The sequence below is a fragment of the Podarcis raffonei genome, chromosome 7, assembly GCF_027172205.1.
Source record: "Podarcis raffonei isolate rPodRaf1 chromosome 7, rPodRaf1.pri, whole genome shotgun sequence".
In the NCBI taxonomy this organism is placed as follows: Eukaryota; Metazoa; Chordata; class Lepidosauria; order Squamata; family Lacertidae; genus Podarcis; species Podarcis raffonei.
The window spans coordinates 45,427,647-45,444,422 of record NC_070608.1 but is presented as its reverse complement, the minus strand read 5'-3'; the positions used below and the strand labels follow the sequence as shown (position 1 = coordinate 45,444,422).

Here is a 16,776-nt window from a genome sequence, read left to right as displayed (position 1 = left end):
ATTCCACTGGAGGCACAACCTCACCAGCCCTATCGTTTTCTAGCAGAAATAACAGGATTACCTTTCTCTTTTTACAATTTAGTATATTTTAATGTTTCTCTACATGTTATTTTATTACCAGTTCTTTCACGTGGCCTATATCCTCATCAAATTTGCAAATTCTCCTCGTCCAGATCTGTGGGTATTAGAAAGATCAACAGACTTTGGAAAAACTTATATGCCATGGCAATATTTTGCTTGTGAGTACCAGTTTTTAAAACTCTTATAACTTTTTATTTTGACAATAGCAGCTATTTCCTGCTGGGCATTTAACCTCTAAGAATATGTGGTACCTTAAGGAATTCATGAACAAGTCTCTCTCACCCCCCCCCCCCCCGCTCGCCCTGCCCTGCCAAATACCTCTAGCTATGTTCAACTCGCTAATGGACTGATTCATCAGGCTGCAGGCTTCCCACTCATTTCTTTCACCAGTGAGTAAAGGAGAAGGGAATCTTTCACTTTCTGTTTTAATAAGCCCCAGCCTCCTGTTATGCCTAAACTTTAGAAACTGTGGTTAATCCTGTCGAGCCAAACATGTACTGTATACATCAATAGATTTTAGCAAGCATGCTGAATGCTACATAGGATAAGACTGAAAGTTTGTAGTTTAATGCTCACTTAAGGCAAACTTAAGACCAGATTCTGTCAGTGCCTAATTGCACATTGTATCTCAAGGTTTAAAAACAACCAATGAGGTGGATTAGACACCCCAATATTGGGAAAGAGGTGATATTTTCCTGCTAAATGGGGCATGCAAGACCTGCTCTTCCCTTGTCCCTTTCTCAGACTCACTGAAACACTCAGACTATCCGGCATAACTTTGTAAGAACAGTAAAGAGTCTTGAGAAGTCAAGGCGCAGGATCTGAGTTACCAGGATTCATTCCACTTCAGATTCGGCGGTTTATGTTATTTTCTATGTAACTGTTGGAGTAATGTTCTGAAGGTCAGGAACTCCACACGGTGATTTATTTATTTTTGTTAGATTCTAAGCAAGGCTGTTGGGAACGTTTTGGGAAGGAAGCGAATGCCCGTGTTAGAAAAGATGATGATGTCATTTGCACTACAGAATATTCTCGGATTGTGCCTTTAGAAAATGGAGAGGTAAGTTCAGGGCAGGGGACGGGGGTACGGGGCGACAGCAATTCTGTAATAACACTTAGCATTTAGACAAGAGTTTTGCATGAAAGTACTTCAAATGTACCTCAGTAATAGTACCATAACAAAACTATAAGGCAGATCAGTACTATTAAATGGGTTCTTAGTGACCAGTGGTCATTCTCTCTTCTGTCTGTAACCACCATTGAAACCCACTTCACTTGTCTACCTCCCTGTTCCACTCCAGTATTCTGATATAAGTTAGATTGGTGAATGGTTTGATCTGAAGATGAGCACTCTTGAATTATATTCCACTCTTCCAAGGACATATAGAATACTTTCTCCCACCAGATATCCACCTCCTCTGTTTCTTGGCCCACCGCAAGTGCCACTACTGACAACTGCCCTATTTACTGGTGCTTTTTGCTTTCCTTTCAGGCCACCATGTTCTAAAAACTATAAGTCATTTTGTAGGCCATAAAACTGCAAACAGACACCTTGGTCTTGAATTAGCTAGCAATCATTCATACAGATAATCTCTTTCCCCCTATTGGTAGGACTTACTGTGCTTACAGGCATGGATAAAGATTCCAGTTGGCTCCTAAAATAGTATAGTTCCAAGAACTGGGTTCTGAGTTAGTGGAGCTGATTATTAGTCTACAATGAGCTCTTGTTAAAAAGGGCTTTGAAGAGTTTTCTTTAATCATTAGAAAAACCTGCTCTGGCTTATGGGGAAATTCCACAACTACATTTTGTATTTTCTTTCTATCATAAAGAGAGAGTAATTAAAAAGCTTATTTGCTGCCGGCAATCCCTTATGTCATGGATCCTTGTGCTACAACTAAAAATAATAATTCATTTTGGCCAAATCCTTCAGTATTTACACATCTTTTAACAACATGACTGATTGTTAGGGGTGTATGAATAACCAGTATTGATATTTGCAATAATTCTAAGTGCTTTAAAGTACAATAAATGCTCAAGCATTTAATCTAGTTTATCTGCCGGACATAAAGGTTCTTTCAATTAGATAGTTAATATTGGAGATGCCTTCATATCACAAATGGGACAAGGTTATTTATCCTTTGTGAGAAGCTGTGACTGTTGGCTATCTTAATAGATTGAGAGCCTAGGCAATTGTTGCCTTTAGAATACAGTGGTACCTTGGTTCTTGAACGTAATCCATTCCAGGAGTCCGTTTTACTCCCGAAACCTTTCGAAAACCAAAGCATGGCTTCTGATTGGCTGCAGGAGCTTCCTGCAGCCAATTGGAAGCTGCGTCGGATGTTCGGCTTCTGAAAAACGTTCGCAAACTAGAACACTTACTTCTGGGTTTGTGGCGTTTGGGAGCCGATTTGTTTGGGAGCCAAGCCGTTCGAATACCAAGGTAGCACTGTACTTAGTTTTTTATACTGTACATGTGTAATTCATGGCTTAAGACCCATTTTTCTTTGATTTGCTGTTGTAAACTCTTATTGGAATATGATTGAAGGGTGGTATAAAATACATTATTATTATGTTGCTCCACTGATTAAAGGCTCATTGATCTATTGGAGGCTTCTGCTTGATGAAAGGGAAGAGATGACTTTCACTGATTCTCCCTTCTCTCTGCAGTCCCTGTCCCCAAATCTGTTAAAGAAGATTGGGTTGAGGGCTCATTTGAAACATTATGGTTGATAGCTCAGGGCTGCAACATGCCCCCAAATCATTATCAAATCAGTATGGTGTTTTGCTGCCCCATGCCGCCTTCTCATTCCAGGCCTGACTGTTAGTAAGCCCACTGATTTCACTTCTGAGAGGATATGTCTAGGCTGGTTGCTGCAAGTTGCTTGAGTGTTTCTACAATGAAGCCTATTGTAATTCATTTCCCTCTCCCCTAGTCTGTGTCTGTATTGTGTGGCCACCAATTGCCTATGTCCATGTTTGCATTTAGCTATGCTTGTAGTGGGTGGCATTATACTAATTCTAACAACATTTCACTGGAATCTATTCACCTTTTGAAACAATGCCCACCCTTGAAATAATGGTTGCAATAATGGACCGGGGGCCCAGTTTTCTTATTCATGTCCTAGATATTTATAAGTTGCTTTCTATTAATTTGTCCATGTTTTAAAACTGATCTCTCTCTCTCATATTAGATTGTGATATCCTTGGTAAACGGTCGTCCAGGAGCAAATAACTTCACCCATTCTCCTATACTTAGAGAATTTACTAAAGCAACAAATATTCGTTTACATTTCCTCAGAACCAATACCCTTCTTGGGCACTTGATATCTAAAGCTCAACGGGATCCTACAGTGACGCGCAGAGTGAGTAAATGTTATCTTTTGGCAGGGAGGAATCATAGGATTGTAGAGTTGGAAGGGACCTTGAAGGACATTGGGTCCAACTCCCTGCAATGTAGGAATCTCAACTAAAACAACCATGACAGATGGCCATCTAAACTCTGCTTAAAAACAAGAAGGACCAATGGTCTAACTCTACATAAGGCACCTTCCTACTTATGTGGTGCCCTTTAGATGTTGCTGGATTGCAAGTAGCATCATCCCTGGCCATGACAATACTGGTTGGTACTGAAGGGAGATGTTATTCAGCAATATTGTACCATGTTGGCTACCTCTGTTCTAAAGCCGCTCTTTACTCCAGCTGCATTCATATTTAAGGATTTCTGGAGAAAGTGGGATGCATATTGTAAATTTCTTCAGGAAATTTGGATCCAGGAAGATACAGAAAAGTGGTCTAAGCAGAGTATGATTTTATCACTCTGACCTTTATCAAGCAGGTAGTTTCACAGAGTTCTACTAGAATCTTTTATAGTTACCAGAGAAAAAGAGTGTGACTCCTAAATAAAACCTGGTTTTGAATTACTCCAGATTCTTATGTGCTAGAACTGCTAGGAAAACATGGAGTAGGCTTTTAATCATTACACATATGTGAAGCAGAATTTGTAAGATAAAATAATTCCCCTGCAGATGCAACCTTTTGCCTTTCCTGGTCACTGAGGATAAGGTAGCAAACTTGATTTCTTTATTGGCCTTCTTCCTTCCATCAGTACTGCTCAGGTAGGGTGGAGAATCTTTCTCTCTCTTTCTTAAATGTACACAGAAGTTATTATAACTATTGACTGAGTGTGGCTTTATCTGCCATACATGGGCTGTTGGCAGGGAGTGGTGCTCAGATAACATACTTTTAAGCTCTCTGGACACCATATGGATTAGTAGTGCTTGCAAATGACTAGAAGCCCAATCCTATGCATATTTATTCAGAAATAAATCCACTGTGTACTATAGGACATACTTCCAAATAAGCATATGCACAATTGCAGCCGAGCAGTGCAATCCTGTGAATGTCTACTTAGAAGTAAGACTCAACTGAGCACTGCAAGATAAGTAAGTTCCTATATACTGCAGCCTTAATCTTAATCCCTGCATTGTTATATTGGAACAGACATGCACTGAATAAGGCTAAACAGTTCTGGAGAATGGCTAACAATTTTGAGTTTCTGAGATGACTATACAGTACATTATTTTGGGCCCCTGGTCAGTGACATGAATAGTGAGTGGAAATTATCTTTTTTGTGTTCCCACTGTACTTGATATTGCTGAAATGCTTACTCTGTGTCTTGGATTCCTGCTGTTCAAGTCAATAGATGGTTGGCCAATTTGAAACCATGGAGCATGGGACTTAACATAATTCTGAAATCTTTGGCTTTGATCTGCATAGCTCTGTACCCTTTTGACATTATGGAGAAAGACTTGTTATTGCGTAGGTGCTGTATGAAACACAGAAACCACTGTATGGCTACACGTGATGAAATAAGTATGTGTTGCACCTCTTCCTAAATGCTCAAAGAATTGTTGGCATCTGTCTGTCTGGAGAGACAATGGAGTGCACCTCTGGGGGTGAAGTCAAACCACTGTGTTAGCAGCACTAAACTGATCTCCCTGGGGTGCAAGCCCAAATTACAGGACCCTCCTCTTGGCCTCGTTGATGTGGTCCAAGGAAAGCAGAGCAATATGGTACCAGCTTGGCTGCAGGAGTTGCTGGAAGGAGGCATACAAGGTGCCATCCAGCCATCTTAGGGACTCCACTCCAGATTTGTGTAAGGTTTACTCATTTTCTTCTCCTGAAGATATCCTGCAAGGCAGCGGAGGTTTAGGACCAGCATTTTCCTTCTCCTAGAGGGGCTACCTTCCCAGGTTGATGAGCTCCATCAGCCCCTCACTTCCCTCTACAGCACATGTAAAAACCACCTTCTTGACTGTTGGACCCAGTATTGGTCTTGTCCGCTCAATCTGCCGGAGCCTGTCTTCATATGCAGGGGAAGCGCCTAACTCACCGAGGGTTTGAGACCCTTTAGCTACCCTGATCTGGTTTAGTCATATGCTAATCTAATCATCCTTACAATGCCCTTTAAAAAGATGAGAATGTAAAGATGAAGTGTTGAAACATATGAATATAACTTTCTGTTCTAGAGCTGCCCATTCTATTTTTCACTTCCCTTTTTTTGTCATATGCTCCTCAGCCCATATCAATCAATAAAAAACCAAAATATGTTTAAAATACAAATTTTAGTGGAGAAGAAGTTTATCAAGGTCAGAAATTCATGGTGGGGGAATTATTGGTGGTCATATATATATTTCACTATCAAGTTTATATCATCTTGGGTCTAGAATTCATAATCTTTGAGAGAACACCCTGAGGATAAGCTCTGTCAGCTACTTACCTGCAAATCTTGTTTCTGTCTAGTATTACTACAGCATAAAAGACATCAGTGTTGGTGGACAGTGTGTTTGTAATGGACATGCAGATATTTGTGATGCCGAAAGGGACATAAATTCATACAGGTAAGGATACAACAGTACGACCAAAACCATTGTGCTTTCAGAATGGTTGCTTTGTGGCTGTACAATGATGGCATCATTTTCAGGTTTTACTTCTATAACTTCAGAATTTGTTTAAGGGATCTTTAGCACTTTACTGTTTCTAAGGTGGAAATTAATCCCAGTGCCAGGAAATGGGTTATTAGGAGATCCCGGTTCCCTCAGAGAGCTACAATTCTCAGAGTTCCTTGAGAAGAGTGATTGAACCACTCTGTAATTATAGCTCCCTTAACCCTTAACAAACTACATTTCCCAGGATTCTTTGGCAACGACTGTTAAAGTGTTGTAACAGTGCTTTAAATGTATGGTAATGTATTTTTTTGTGCTATTTTACATTGTTCGTCATCTTGAGATGTCTTCATATAAGTTGATTTGGAAATTTAATAATAATAATAATAATAATACTTCAACCCCATGGCTGTTATAAAGGATTCAAGTTTAATTTTAAGAGATTGCTGGTACATTCTGTGAGTTAGGTTTGTGCACACATCACGTTAGAGTGTGCAAAATACAAAAAAAGAGAGAATCATTCATAGGGGGGAAATCAAATGACAATTACTTATATATCCAGGTACCGATGTGAATGTCAGCACAACACTTGTGGAGAAACCTGCAATCATTGCTGCCCTGGATATAACCAGAAACAATGGCAACCTGCAACAACCAGCAGTACAAATGCTTGTGAACGTAAGTTTAGCGTCTGAATGTGATTATTTGGTGGGGAGGGAAAGGTGCTTTGAATATACATAATATAATTTCCCTCTGTATTATTGCCTCACATGTTGAAAGAATTCAGTCCAGCCATTTAAAGAAGTGCCCTTTCAGACCAAGGCAGATTATTATCTGTCTCCACCCCTGTGGACCAACTTTGACAGGCGGGCAAGATAGCCAACCTGTCAATCACCTTATGCCATTCTGACATCAAATGACTGGCAAGTGAATTGTCTCATCCACTTGCCGAAGTCCCTTTCACAACATTTCCCAAGTGCTTGACAGCCAGCTGGGAACCACATCACAAGCTAAGGACTGGCAAAGCTGCTTTCTGGATGCAAATTGGAACATGTTTTGCAACTGAGTTGGAGAGCCACATTAGGAGCACTCAACTGTGGACACGTGCCATGGATGTGGCATAGAACAAAAGACTGACGAAAATCAACATACAAACATTTCAGGCCAATCGGCCTATATTGTGAAGCTTGAAAGTGACAAACATTGCAAAAACTTTTGAATGAAACTAGGCATGTCAGACCAAACAGTACCTGAATCCCACATGAGTAATATGGAAGAAAAATCTATTTTATGCAACAGATAGGCTGTGAATAAGTAAATAATATGACATCATCCTACATTGTTAAGAGCTCCAGTGCAACCATGCAGGTTTGATATTTCCAGGTCATGCTTGGATGCTGAAGTGATTGACTCCCTGCCCTTCTTCCCATCTGCTCTGACTTGGAACAATGTCAAGGCCAGATATCTGGCAAAAAATTGGTTGAGATAGTCTTCTTCAGAAGCAATTTTGGCCCCATTTGTGTGCTTGGAAAGTATTGCTAAAAATGCCCTGTGAATTTGCAGCTTTTTCAGTCTTACAGTGCCCTCTGTATGTCCCCCAGAATGACAGTTCTCAGTCTGAACAGTGCTGGACTGAACAGACTGGGACGACCTTGCTGCATCTGATGGAAAAACTCATTTCATGACATATGGAAATTAGAGGTGCTTTTTTTCTTCTCTGTGTTCCATTGCTCATTTGCCTGATGGTTGTAATGAAACTTATCATCTCTCTCAGCCTGCAACTGCCATGGACATGCCATGGGCTGCTATTATGATCCTGAAGTTGAGCAACGTGGAGAGAGCTTAAATCTTTATGAACAGTATCAAGGTGGAGGGGTGTGCATCAACTGTCAGGTAAAACTCCCCTTATTAAAGTGTTTATTTCATTCCTCTCTGTCTTGAAACCATGTAATACATTTTCTTATCCTATCCATCACAATCTTTTCTACAAATGTTCCAAAAGAGGAGATAGCCCAAATCACTGGTTGCTTGATATGTAAACTTCAGTAATGAAAGATTGACAGTGCAATTCTAAACATGTTTCCGCAGAAGTCCCACTGAGTTAATTGGGGCTCATTACCACGTAAATGAGTATGAGATAGTCATATAAGGCTGCAATCCAATGTCCACTCACCTGGGAACTAGCCTCATTGAATTGAGTGGGACTTACTTTGTGTGTGTGTGTGTGTGTGATTGTGTTGTGAACTTTGTTTTTTAAGCTTCTGAATAGGCACAGCCAACAGCAATTTAAAAAATGGGAACAAGGCTTTTGAGATGAATAAGATGAAGTACCTTGTGCTTGGAACACCACTTAAAGGAAAAGTGTTGTACCAAGTATAGGATACTTCATCTTATTCATCCCAAAACCTCTGATTGAAATAATACATGCTTGAAATAATACATACATATGTTTTTTAAAGAGACCATGAGTAATGAAGGTGAAATGATGCAAGAGAGATATTTTGAGACATTTCTCCAGACTATTTGCAGGATGACTTTTGCCATTTAAATCAGATACTTTGGACACTGTTTATCAGTGGAAAAACACATCAAATCAGTGCTGGTCATCCCTCATCCACATGTTTAGGATGCTGATTGGAGGATCATCACAGGCAGCACAGCTGCTCTGTTGCTAATGTAGTCTTGGTGATCCCTAGGAGGCCAAAAAGCCTGTTGGGAAACTACAAATGTATCCCATCAGTCAATGCAGTCATACTAGTTCTGATCACTTAAGGGGGGGGAGCAGGCCATTGCTTGGGTAGCTGAAGAAGTCAAGCCATGTTCAGAACTGGGCGGGCAGTGCCGAACTGATGCAGAACCCATTCTTCCCTAGCAACTGCTTCAGAGGACAGCTAGCCTTCCACTTGAGACCTGGGGTCATAGGAAACATCCAGTGCAACCATCATGCTAAATCTGAAAGCAGTATTTGTTTCACATGTAACTGGATGTAAATCAAAGAAAAAATATTTTTTAAGGGAAAGAGGGAAACTCTTTGTTTCCAGTTTGACATTTCTGTGTCGTTTCCTCTTTGCACTTTTGCCCATGAAAGAATATGTTAGCTAAGCATCTTTTCTGAACATCATCAAAGCAAGGAAAATGACTGGTATCTTTAAAAAAAACCACACTGTCTGTTGCGACTGATGTTGATTGTCCATAATTTGATTTTGTGGAAATTAAGCTGCATGAAATTGCTTAGCCATGAAATCTAATTATAATTTTCCATCCTAAAAAAGGCATAGGTATTGGGCTTACCCTTTTGCAATTTGTATCATAGAAACACAATTATAAAGTTTTGCATAAATGACCAACCAAAGAAAACTGGGACATGGGGTACAGAGTCTATTTCTTTGCAAAATAATGATATTATGTATGCTTTGTTCTCTGTGTCAGGCAATGAGTTACTGTTACACAGATGCTATTCCCTTGCTGTAGATCTAATCTTTCATGATCACAAAGTTTTAAATAACTCTGCTATCCAAATAAGTTGGTGTTACATTTTCCATTTAAAAAAAAACACATTTCACCCAATTGCATTTGAAATGAACTGTGTGTGTCTGTGTTGCAACATATGGAAATCAGATAACTTTGTTACTGGCTTTCCCTTCTGATGTAAATTAAAGGAGAGCCAAAGTGAATGTTCTCTTATGCAGTGGTACCTCGGTCTACAAACAGCCCTGTTAATGAACTATTCGGTGAACAAACTCTGCAAAACCGGAAGCAGGTGTTCCGGTTAGTGAACTTTGCCACGGAAGCCGAACGGTGGAAGGGCACCAGCGGCAGGAGGCCTGTAGGGAAAGTGAGCCTGGACTTCCAGAACGAATTAAGTTTGTAAACTGAGGTACCACTGTATTTAACAAAAGTCATGGTCAAGTCAGCCATGAAGTCAGTCTTTCATATAAGATGGCATTAATTTCACTAGATGTTGATCATATAGGGCATTTGTCAATACAGTGGTACCTCAGAAGTCAAACAGAATCCATTCCGGAAGTCTGTGCGACTTCCAAAACGTTTGGGAACCAAGGCGCGGCTTCCTGCAGCCAATTGGACGCCGTGGAAGTTGCGTCAGATATTTGGGTTCCAAAGAATGTTCAAAAACTGGAACGATCACTTCCAGTTTTCGATCGTTCATGAGCCAAAACATTCAACTCCCAAGGCGTTTGAAAACCAAGGTACGACTGTACATGCCAGGTTGAGTCATAGAAGCTGTCAAGTGGGAGGGAGGAGTCCAAGAGAAGGGGGTTAAGTTGGGAGTTAGACTAGGAGTTTGAGTCAGGAAGTCAAACGAGGGAATAAGCCAAGAGACAGCCTGAGTGGGCCTAGCTACTTCAGGTTCTACTTCAGGGTCATCGCTTAGGTAACTGTACCCAGAGCTGTGGGTTCTAACTCCTTAGCTTCTGACAACATGCAAAAGAACCGCCCCCCAAGAAACCCAGAATGCACTGCATTTCTACCACATTAGCATACTTGGCCATAGTAACATATTTTCAAACATCCACATTCAGTTCTTTCCTTGCTTAGCTGTTCTTTTTCTCGTGTCACCTTTTTTCCTTATTTTATCCTGCATAGCACAACACAGCCGGTGTAAACTGTGAGAAATGCTTGAAGGGCTTCTACCGTCCTTATGGTGTTCCAGTGACAGCAACATATGGATGTATACGTATGTTCTTTCCCTCTTGCTTTTCCCCCTAATGATTTCCACCCGGAGGCAGTGCATCCCATTTTGATGCTTGAGGCAAAGCTGGAATATGCTGCCCCACTGGAATCCTGCCTCCCCGCAAGTCTCTCTTCCCTGGTGCTGCATGGTGGCACCTGTGAAGTGCAAGCAGTGGTACTGGCTTCCAGTGAAATCATGCTGAAATCTTGTGAGATGTCGCTGGAAACTGGTGTTGCTGGCAGTGGTGATTTTCTTCTGGCAGCGGGGGCCCTGGCAGCGGGGGCAGGCTGCTTTCACTGTTTGAGGTGGCTGCCTCACCCCACCTCATGGGGAGGATGACCTTGTTTCCACTCTACCTTCCAATTTCATAGGAAAATGGGAAGTTAATGCCAATATATTTTAGAATGTGAAGTCAGTATATTTCTACTGCCCTAGAGTTTCTCTGATTCTAAGCGTAGTTCACTCTGCAAGAACAGCTTCTCCCTGCCATGCAAACCGTAAAGGTACAGGAACCATTTTTTTTAATTATTATTTTTTTGCTGTATGTGCTTGAGAAATGCTCAGATAGATTTTGCCCATGTCATGTTATTGTGTTTTTGGTGTGAGATCAAAAAAGGTAATACTGATTCTCACAGCACTTTAAAGATGGAAAGGATTATTGCAACAGCGCTATCTAAACCAGGAAGTAGCCCAAGTGCAGTGGACATTCCTTTAATTTTAATAGGAAGTAAATAAATTCAAGCTGAAGAAAGATTTGGGACTGATATTGTTTTATATACAGCCTGCAGCTGTAACCCAGAACATTCTGATGGCTGTGAGGAAGGATCTGGTCGCTGTTACTGCAAGTTCAATTATCAGGGTGAGACCTGTGACCGGTGCGCTGAAGGATACCATAGCTTCCCCTTCTGCTATGGTGAGTATCCATATATCAACACACAGCTCTGCATTTTTGTCCTGTCTCATTAAATATCCCCCCTACACATGCATTTGTTCCCATCATATTTCCCCAAAAGTCACCAGTAAGTAAAAGTTATACTGCAAAAAAAGACAAGGATATAAATATTCTGGTTTTTGCAATGAAGCATGGATGAAAGCAGCCGTCATAAATGTGAGATAAAGCTGAATTCTACTAACAAAACATGTGGTTATATATCTCTGTGACTGGTTGGCTCATGGGTTGGGAAGCAGACATCTGCAACTTCTATTTTTAAACATGTTTTCTCTGGCTGAGTGTTTCTGCCCCTCCCCAACCCTGTTTTCTTTGTTTCCATTCCAATACTGCGTAATATTTCAGTTGTGTTTCAGGCTACCGTTACTTATAGAACACAGCCCTTAGAAAATAATGAGATGATGATGATAATGATGATGTGTGATTAACCCCAAGGTCACAGGGCAGCGTACAACAATTTAAAACACATTAAAAACAGTTGAAAACAATTTACAATCAGACAAATAGGATGGGTCCTAAAAATATACATCTTAGTCTAGTGTCAAAGGTCATGGTATATAGAATTCTCTTTCTAAAGCTGCAAGATGTCTACATACCTAAACATGACGGGGGCGGGGGGGGTGGATGGTTTGCAGAAAAATGCAGAAAATAGCTAGAGGAAAGGAAGCAGGTGGCCATTGAAGCATTCCAAAGGTCTACCAGCACAAGGGAAATCCCTTTTAAATGCATCATTTCACTCAGTTCTCTGTAACAGAGGAAGGTGTGGAGGAAGGATGAAGGACAGGGTGGATTGGGGTGAAATAAAGAGTGGAGAAGAAGAGAACTGGGTGAAGAAGAGCAAGGGGTTGATTGCAAGAGAAGGTGATCCAGGGAGAGATGTGGGCAAAAGAGGGTGTCATGAGTCCCTTAGGGGTATCATGGAGAGAGTGGTCAGACATGGAGGAAGAGTTGGAGGAGCTTGAAGAATGGGCACTAGAAGACCTCAGGGAGGGTCCCTATGATCATCATTAATTCTGGGGTACAAAATGTATCTGAATTTCAAGGAGGGACACAGCATCTTGGGGGACACTGGGGAGGGCCCAAGTAGATGGATGGAGGAGCCTTCTACTCTTCTCCCTCAAGAGATGCCTAGTCCTTTGGTGGTTCGTCCTGTCACTCAAGACTCCACCCCCTTCTGGGGAGGTGGCTAGAAGAAGAAGAAGAGTTTGGATTTGATATCCCGCCTTTCACTCCCCTTCAGGAGTCTCAAAGCGGCTAACATTCTCCTTTCCCTTCCTCCCCCACAACAAACACTCTGTGAGGTGAGTGGGGCTGAGAGACTTCAGAGAAGTGTGACTAGCCCAAGGTCACCCAGCAGCTGCATGTGGAGGAGCGGAGACGCGAACCCGGTTCACCAGATTACGGGTCTACCGCTCTTAACCACTACACCACACTGGCTAGCAGTAAGTCTGATGCCACGTTAGCTGTGTCTCTGCCTCTGTCACCTTGGAACAAGGCCAGCCCACCTCAAGTAGTGCCTGCTTGCTTGCCAAGTCTCAGGACTCCAGCTGCTGCTTGCCACTAAGGGCATGTTGCTTGTTGCATCAATGCCTTAGCTGGCACATAGCCCTATATTTAACCTCCCATGTACCTGCAGATTCCTGTGACCTGTAATACGCCTCATGCATTGATCTAATCTGAAAATGAAAGCCTTTGGCAGAACCAGTTGTGAGCTCAAGTTCTTCTTCAGATGGGGAGGGCCAGGACAGGGCATTGATCTGAGCAAGGGTAGGGGAAGTAAGCCCGAGGGATGTTTTGAGTGAGTAAAGGGGAAGAAGAAGATTTGGGTAAGACAGAACATAAGGCCAAGGGAGGTACTGGAGGGTGGGGAGAAGAGAGGTAAAGATGATGTGTCAGGAGGGGGATTTGGGAGGAGGAAGAATGACAAAGAATGTTGACAAGTGAGGAGCCCGAGTTAGTCAAAAGAAAAAAGGAAGGTAAGAAGCAAAAGATTTTGTTTTCAGCCATTGCCCCACCTTCCTAATCCCAACAAGTCTATGCAGCTCCATGCATGTAATATCTGGGAAGGGCTGTAGCTCAATGACAGAGTTATCTGCTTTACATGCAGAAGGTCCCAGGTGCAGTTGTTGGCATCTTCAGATAGGACTGGGAATGTCTCCTATCTGTCACCCTGGAGAGATGCTGGAGAGTGTAGAATTTGTGAGCTATGGACCAGTGGTCTGGTTCTGAGTAAGGCAGCTTCCTATATTACATTAGAGGAAGGGGTGAGACACAGTGAGATACTCTCTGCCAGCCATGATGCACCAACTCACATCCCCCACCCCATGTCTCAAGTAATTGTCATGATTCATTTTATTATTGTTGTATTAAATTTGTATACCGCCCTTCACCCAAAGGTCATCGGGTGATTCACAACACAAAATTCATAATAAGAACAAGGACAAGCGATGGGCTGCACCTCACAACGGTTGGGAGGAATGTTTTTGCCAAAAATCTCAGAAACCTCATCAGGAAGGCTTTAAACTGACTAATGTGGGGGAGGGAGACAGTGCTCCTGAAGGTAGGAGTCTATCAATTGATGAAGATGATCATCCAAATGTCATAGACCAAATGGAGCAAACAGCACGCAGACCTAGTGGTGGGAGGAAAAAATCCTTAAATAAGAGACACAGGGGAATGATTAATGGACTTCAATGTCTGTACACTAATGCGCAAAGCATGGGAAATAAACAAGATGAGCTTGAGCTCTTGGTACAGCAAACTATATATGACATAATAGGCATCACTGAAACCTGGTGGGATAAGTCCCATGATTGGAATGTAATAATGGAAGGATACAATCTATTTCAGAGAAACAGACCAGACAAGAAAGGAGGAGGAGTAGCGTTATATGTCAGGGATGTGTATACCTGTGAAGAGATCCAAGATTTAGAACCTCAAAGCCAAAGTGAGAGCATCTGGGTCAAAATTAAGGGAGAGAAGAATAACAGTGACCTCATTGTGGGAGTTTACTATAGATCCCCAAGTCAAACGGAGGACATAGATGATGCCTTCCTGGAACAGATGGCCAAGCATGCAAAAGGAAGTGAGATAGTAGTAATGGGGGACTTCAATTACCCGGATATTTGTTGGATGTCAAACTCAGCCAAGAGCATAAGGTCAAACAGATCCCTCACTGGCCTTGCAGACAACTTCATTGTCCAGAAAGTGGGAGAAGCAACAAGAGGAACAGCCATTTTAGATATGGTCCTAACCAATGTTGATGACCTGGTTAGTGGGGTAGAAGTGGAAGGATCATTAGGCGTGAGTGATCATGCTCTTCTGAAGTTTACTATACAGTGGAAAGGAGCAGCCAAGCATACTAGGACTCAATTTCTTGACTTTAAGAAAGCTAACTTCATAAAACTTAGGGAAGTGCTGGGTGAGATCCCATGGACAGTAATACTAAAAGGAAAGGGAGTTCATGATGGCTGGGAGTTTGTTAAGAAGGAGATAGTAAAAGCACAACTTCAGGCAATACCAATGAGACGGAAACATGGAAGGTGCCTAAAGAAGCCAGGGTGGCTATCTAAAGAACTTTTAACTGAGTTAAGATTAAAAAAGGATGTGTACAAAAAATGGAAAAGGGGGGAAACCACCAAAGAGGAATTCAAACAAATAGCCAGCACGTGTAGACACAAAGTCAGAAAAGCTAAAGCACAGAATGAACTCAGGCTTGCTAGAGAGGTTAAAAGCAACAAAAAAGGCTTTTATGGGTATGTTCGTAGCAAAAGGAAGAACAAAGAAACAGTGGAGTCACTCAGAGGAGAAGATGGTGAAATGCAAACAGGGGACACAGAAAGGGCTGAACTCCTCAATGCCTTCTTTGCCTCAGTCTTCTCCGATAAAGAAAACAATGCCCGACCTGAAGAATTTGGAGCAAATGATTCAGCAGAGGAAACACAGCCCCGAATAACTAAGGAGATAGTACAAGAATACTTGGCTAGTTTAGATGTATTCAAGTCTCCAGGGCCAGATGAACTGCATCCAAGAGTATTAAAAGAACTGGCAGATGTGATCTCAGAACCACTGGCAGTCATCTTTGAGAATTCCTGGAGAACAGGCGAAGTCCCGGCAGACTGGAGGAGGGCAAATGTTGTCCCTATTTTCAAAAAGGGGAAAAGAGAGGACCCAAATAATTACCGCCCAGTCAGTCTGACATCAATACCAGGGAAGATTCTGGAGCAGATCATTAAGCAAACAGTCTGTGAGCACCTAGAAAGGAATGCTGTGATCACCAATAGTCAGCATGGATTTCTGAAAAATAAGTCATGTCAGACTAACCTGATCTCATTTTTTGACAGAATTACAAGCCTGGTAGATGAAGGGAACACAGTGGATGTAGCCTACCTTGATTTCAGCAAGGCATTTGACAAGGTGCCCCATGATATTCTTGTAAAGAAGCTGGTAAAATGCGGTCTTGACTATGCTACCACTCAGTGGATTTGTAACTGGCTGACTGACCGGACCTAAAGGGTGCTCATCAATGGTTCCTCTTCATCCTGGAGAAGAGTGACTAGTGGGGTGCCACAGGGTTCTGTCTTGGGCCCGGTCTTATTCAACATCTTTATCAACGACTTGGATGATGGACTCAAGGGCATCCTGATCAAATTTGCAGATGACACCAAACTGGGAGGGGTGGCTAACACCCCAGAGGACAGGATCACACTTCAGAACGACCTTGACAGATTAGAGAACTGGGCCAAAACAAACAAGATGAATTTTAACAGGGAGAAATGTAAAGTATTGCACGGGCAAAAAAAATGAGAGGCACAAATACAAGATGGGTGACACCTGGCTTGAGAGCAGTACATGTGAAAAGGATCTAGGAGTCTTGGTTGACCACAAACTTGACATGAGCCAACAGTGTGACGCGGCAGCTAAGAAAGCCAATACAATTCTGGGCTGCATCAATAGGAGTATAGCATCTAGATCAAGGGAAGTAATAGTGCCACTGTATTCTGCTCTGGTCAGACCTCACCTGGAGTACTGTGTCCAGTTCTGGGCACCACAGTTCAGGAAGGACACTGACAAACTGGAACGTGTCCAGAGGAGGGCAACCAAAATG

At 42.1% G+C, this 16,776-nt stretch overlaps 1 protein-coding gene across 1 annotated transcript in view; it reads left to right on the top strand.

Moving 5' to 3' along the window:
- Positions 1 to 16,776, top strand: part of LAMA3 (laminin subunit alpha 3) — a 132,604-nt gene that overhangs the window by 16,506 nt on the left and 99,322 nt on the right. Inside the window, exons 3-10 of the mRNA XM_053396385.1 lie at positions 122 to 239; positions 1,023 to 1,141; positions 3,274 to 3,444; positions 5,885 to 5,982; positions 6,590 to 6,705; positions 7,802 to 7,920; positions 10,633 to 10,723; positions 11,502 to 11,633. Coding sequence (XP_053252360.1) covers positions 122 to 239; positions 1,023 to 1,141; positions 3,274 to 3,444; positions 5,885 to 5,982; positions 6,590 to 6,705; positions 7,802 to 7,920; positions 10,633 to 10,723; positions 11,502 to 11,633 — 964 coding nt within the window. The remainder of the gene's footprint in view (positions 1 to 121; positions 240 to 1,022; positions 1,142 to 3,273; positions 3,445 to 5,884; positions 5,983 to 6,589; positions 6,706 to 7,801; positions 7,921 to 10,632; positions 10,724 to 11,501; positions 11,634 to 16,776) is intronic.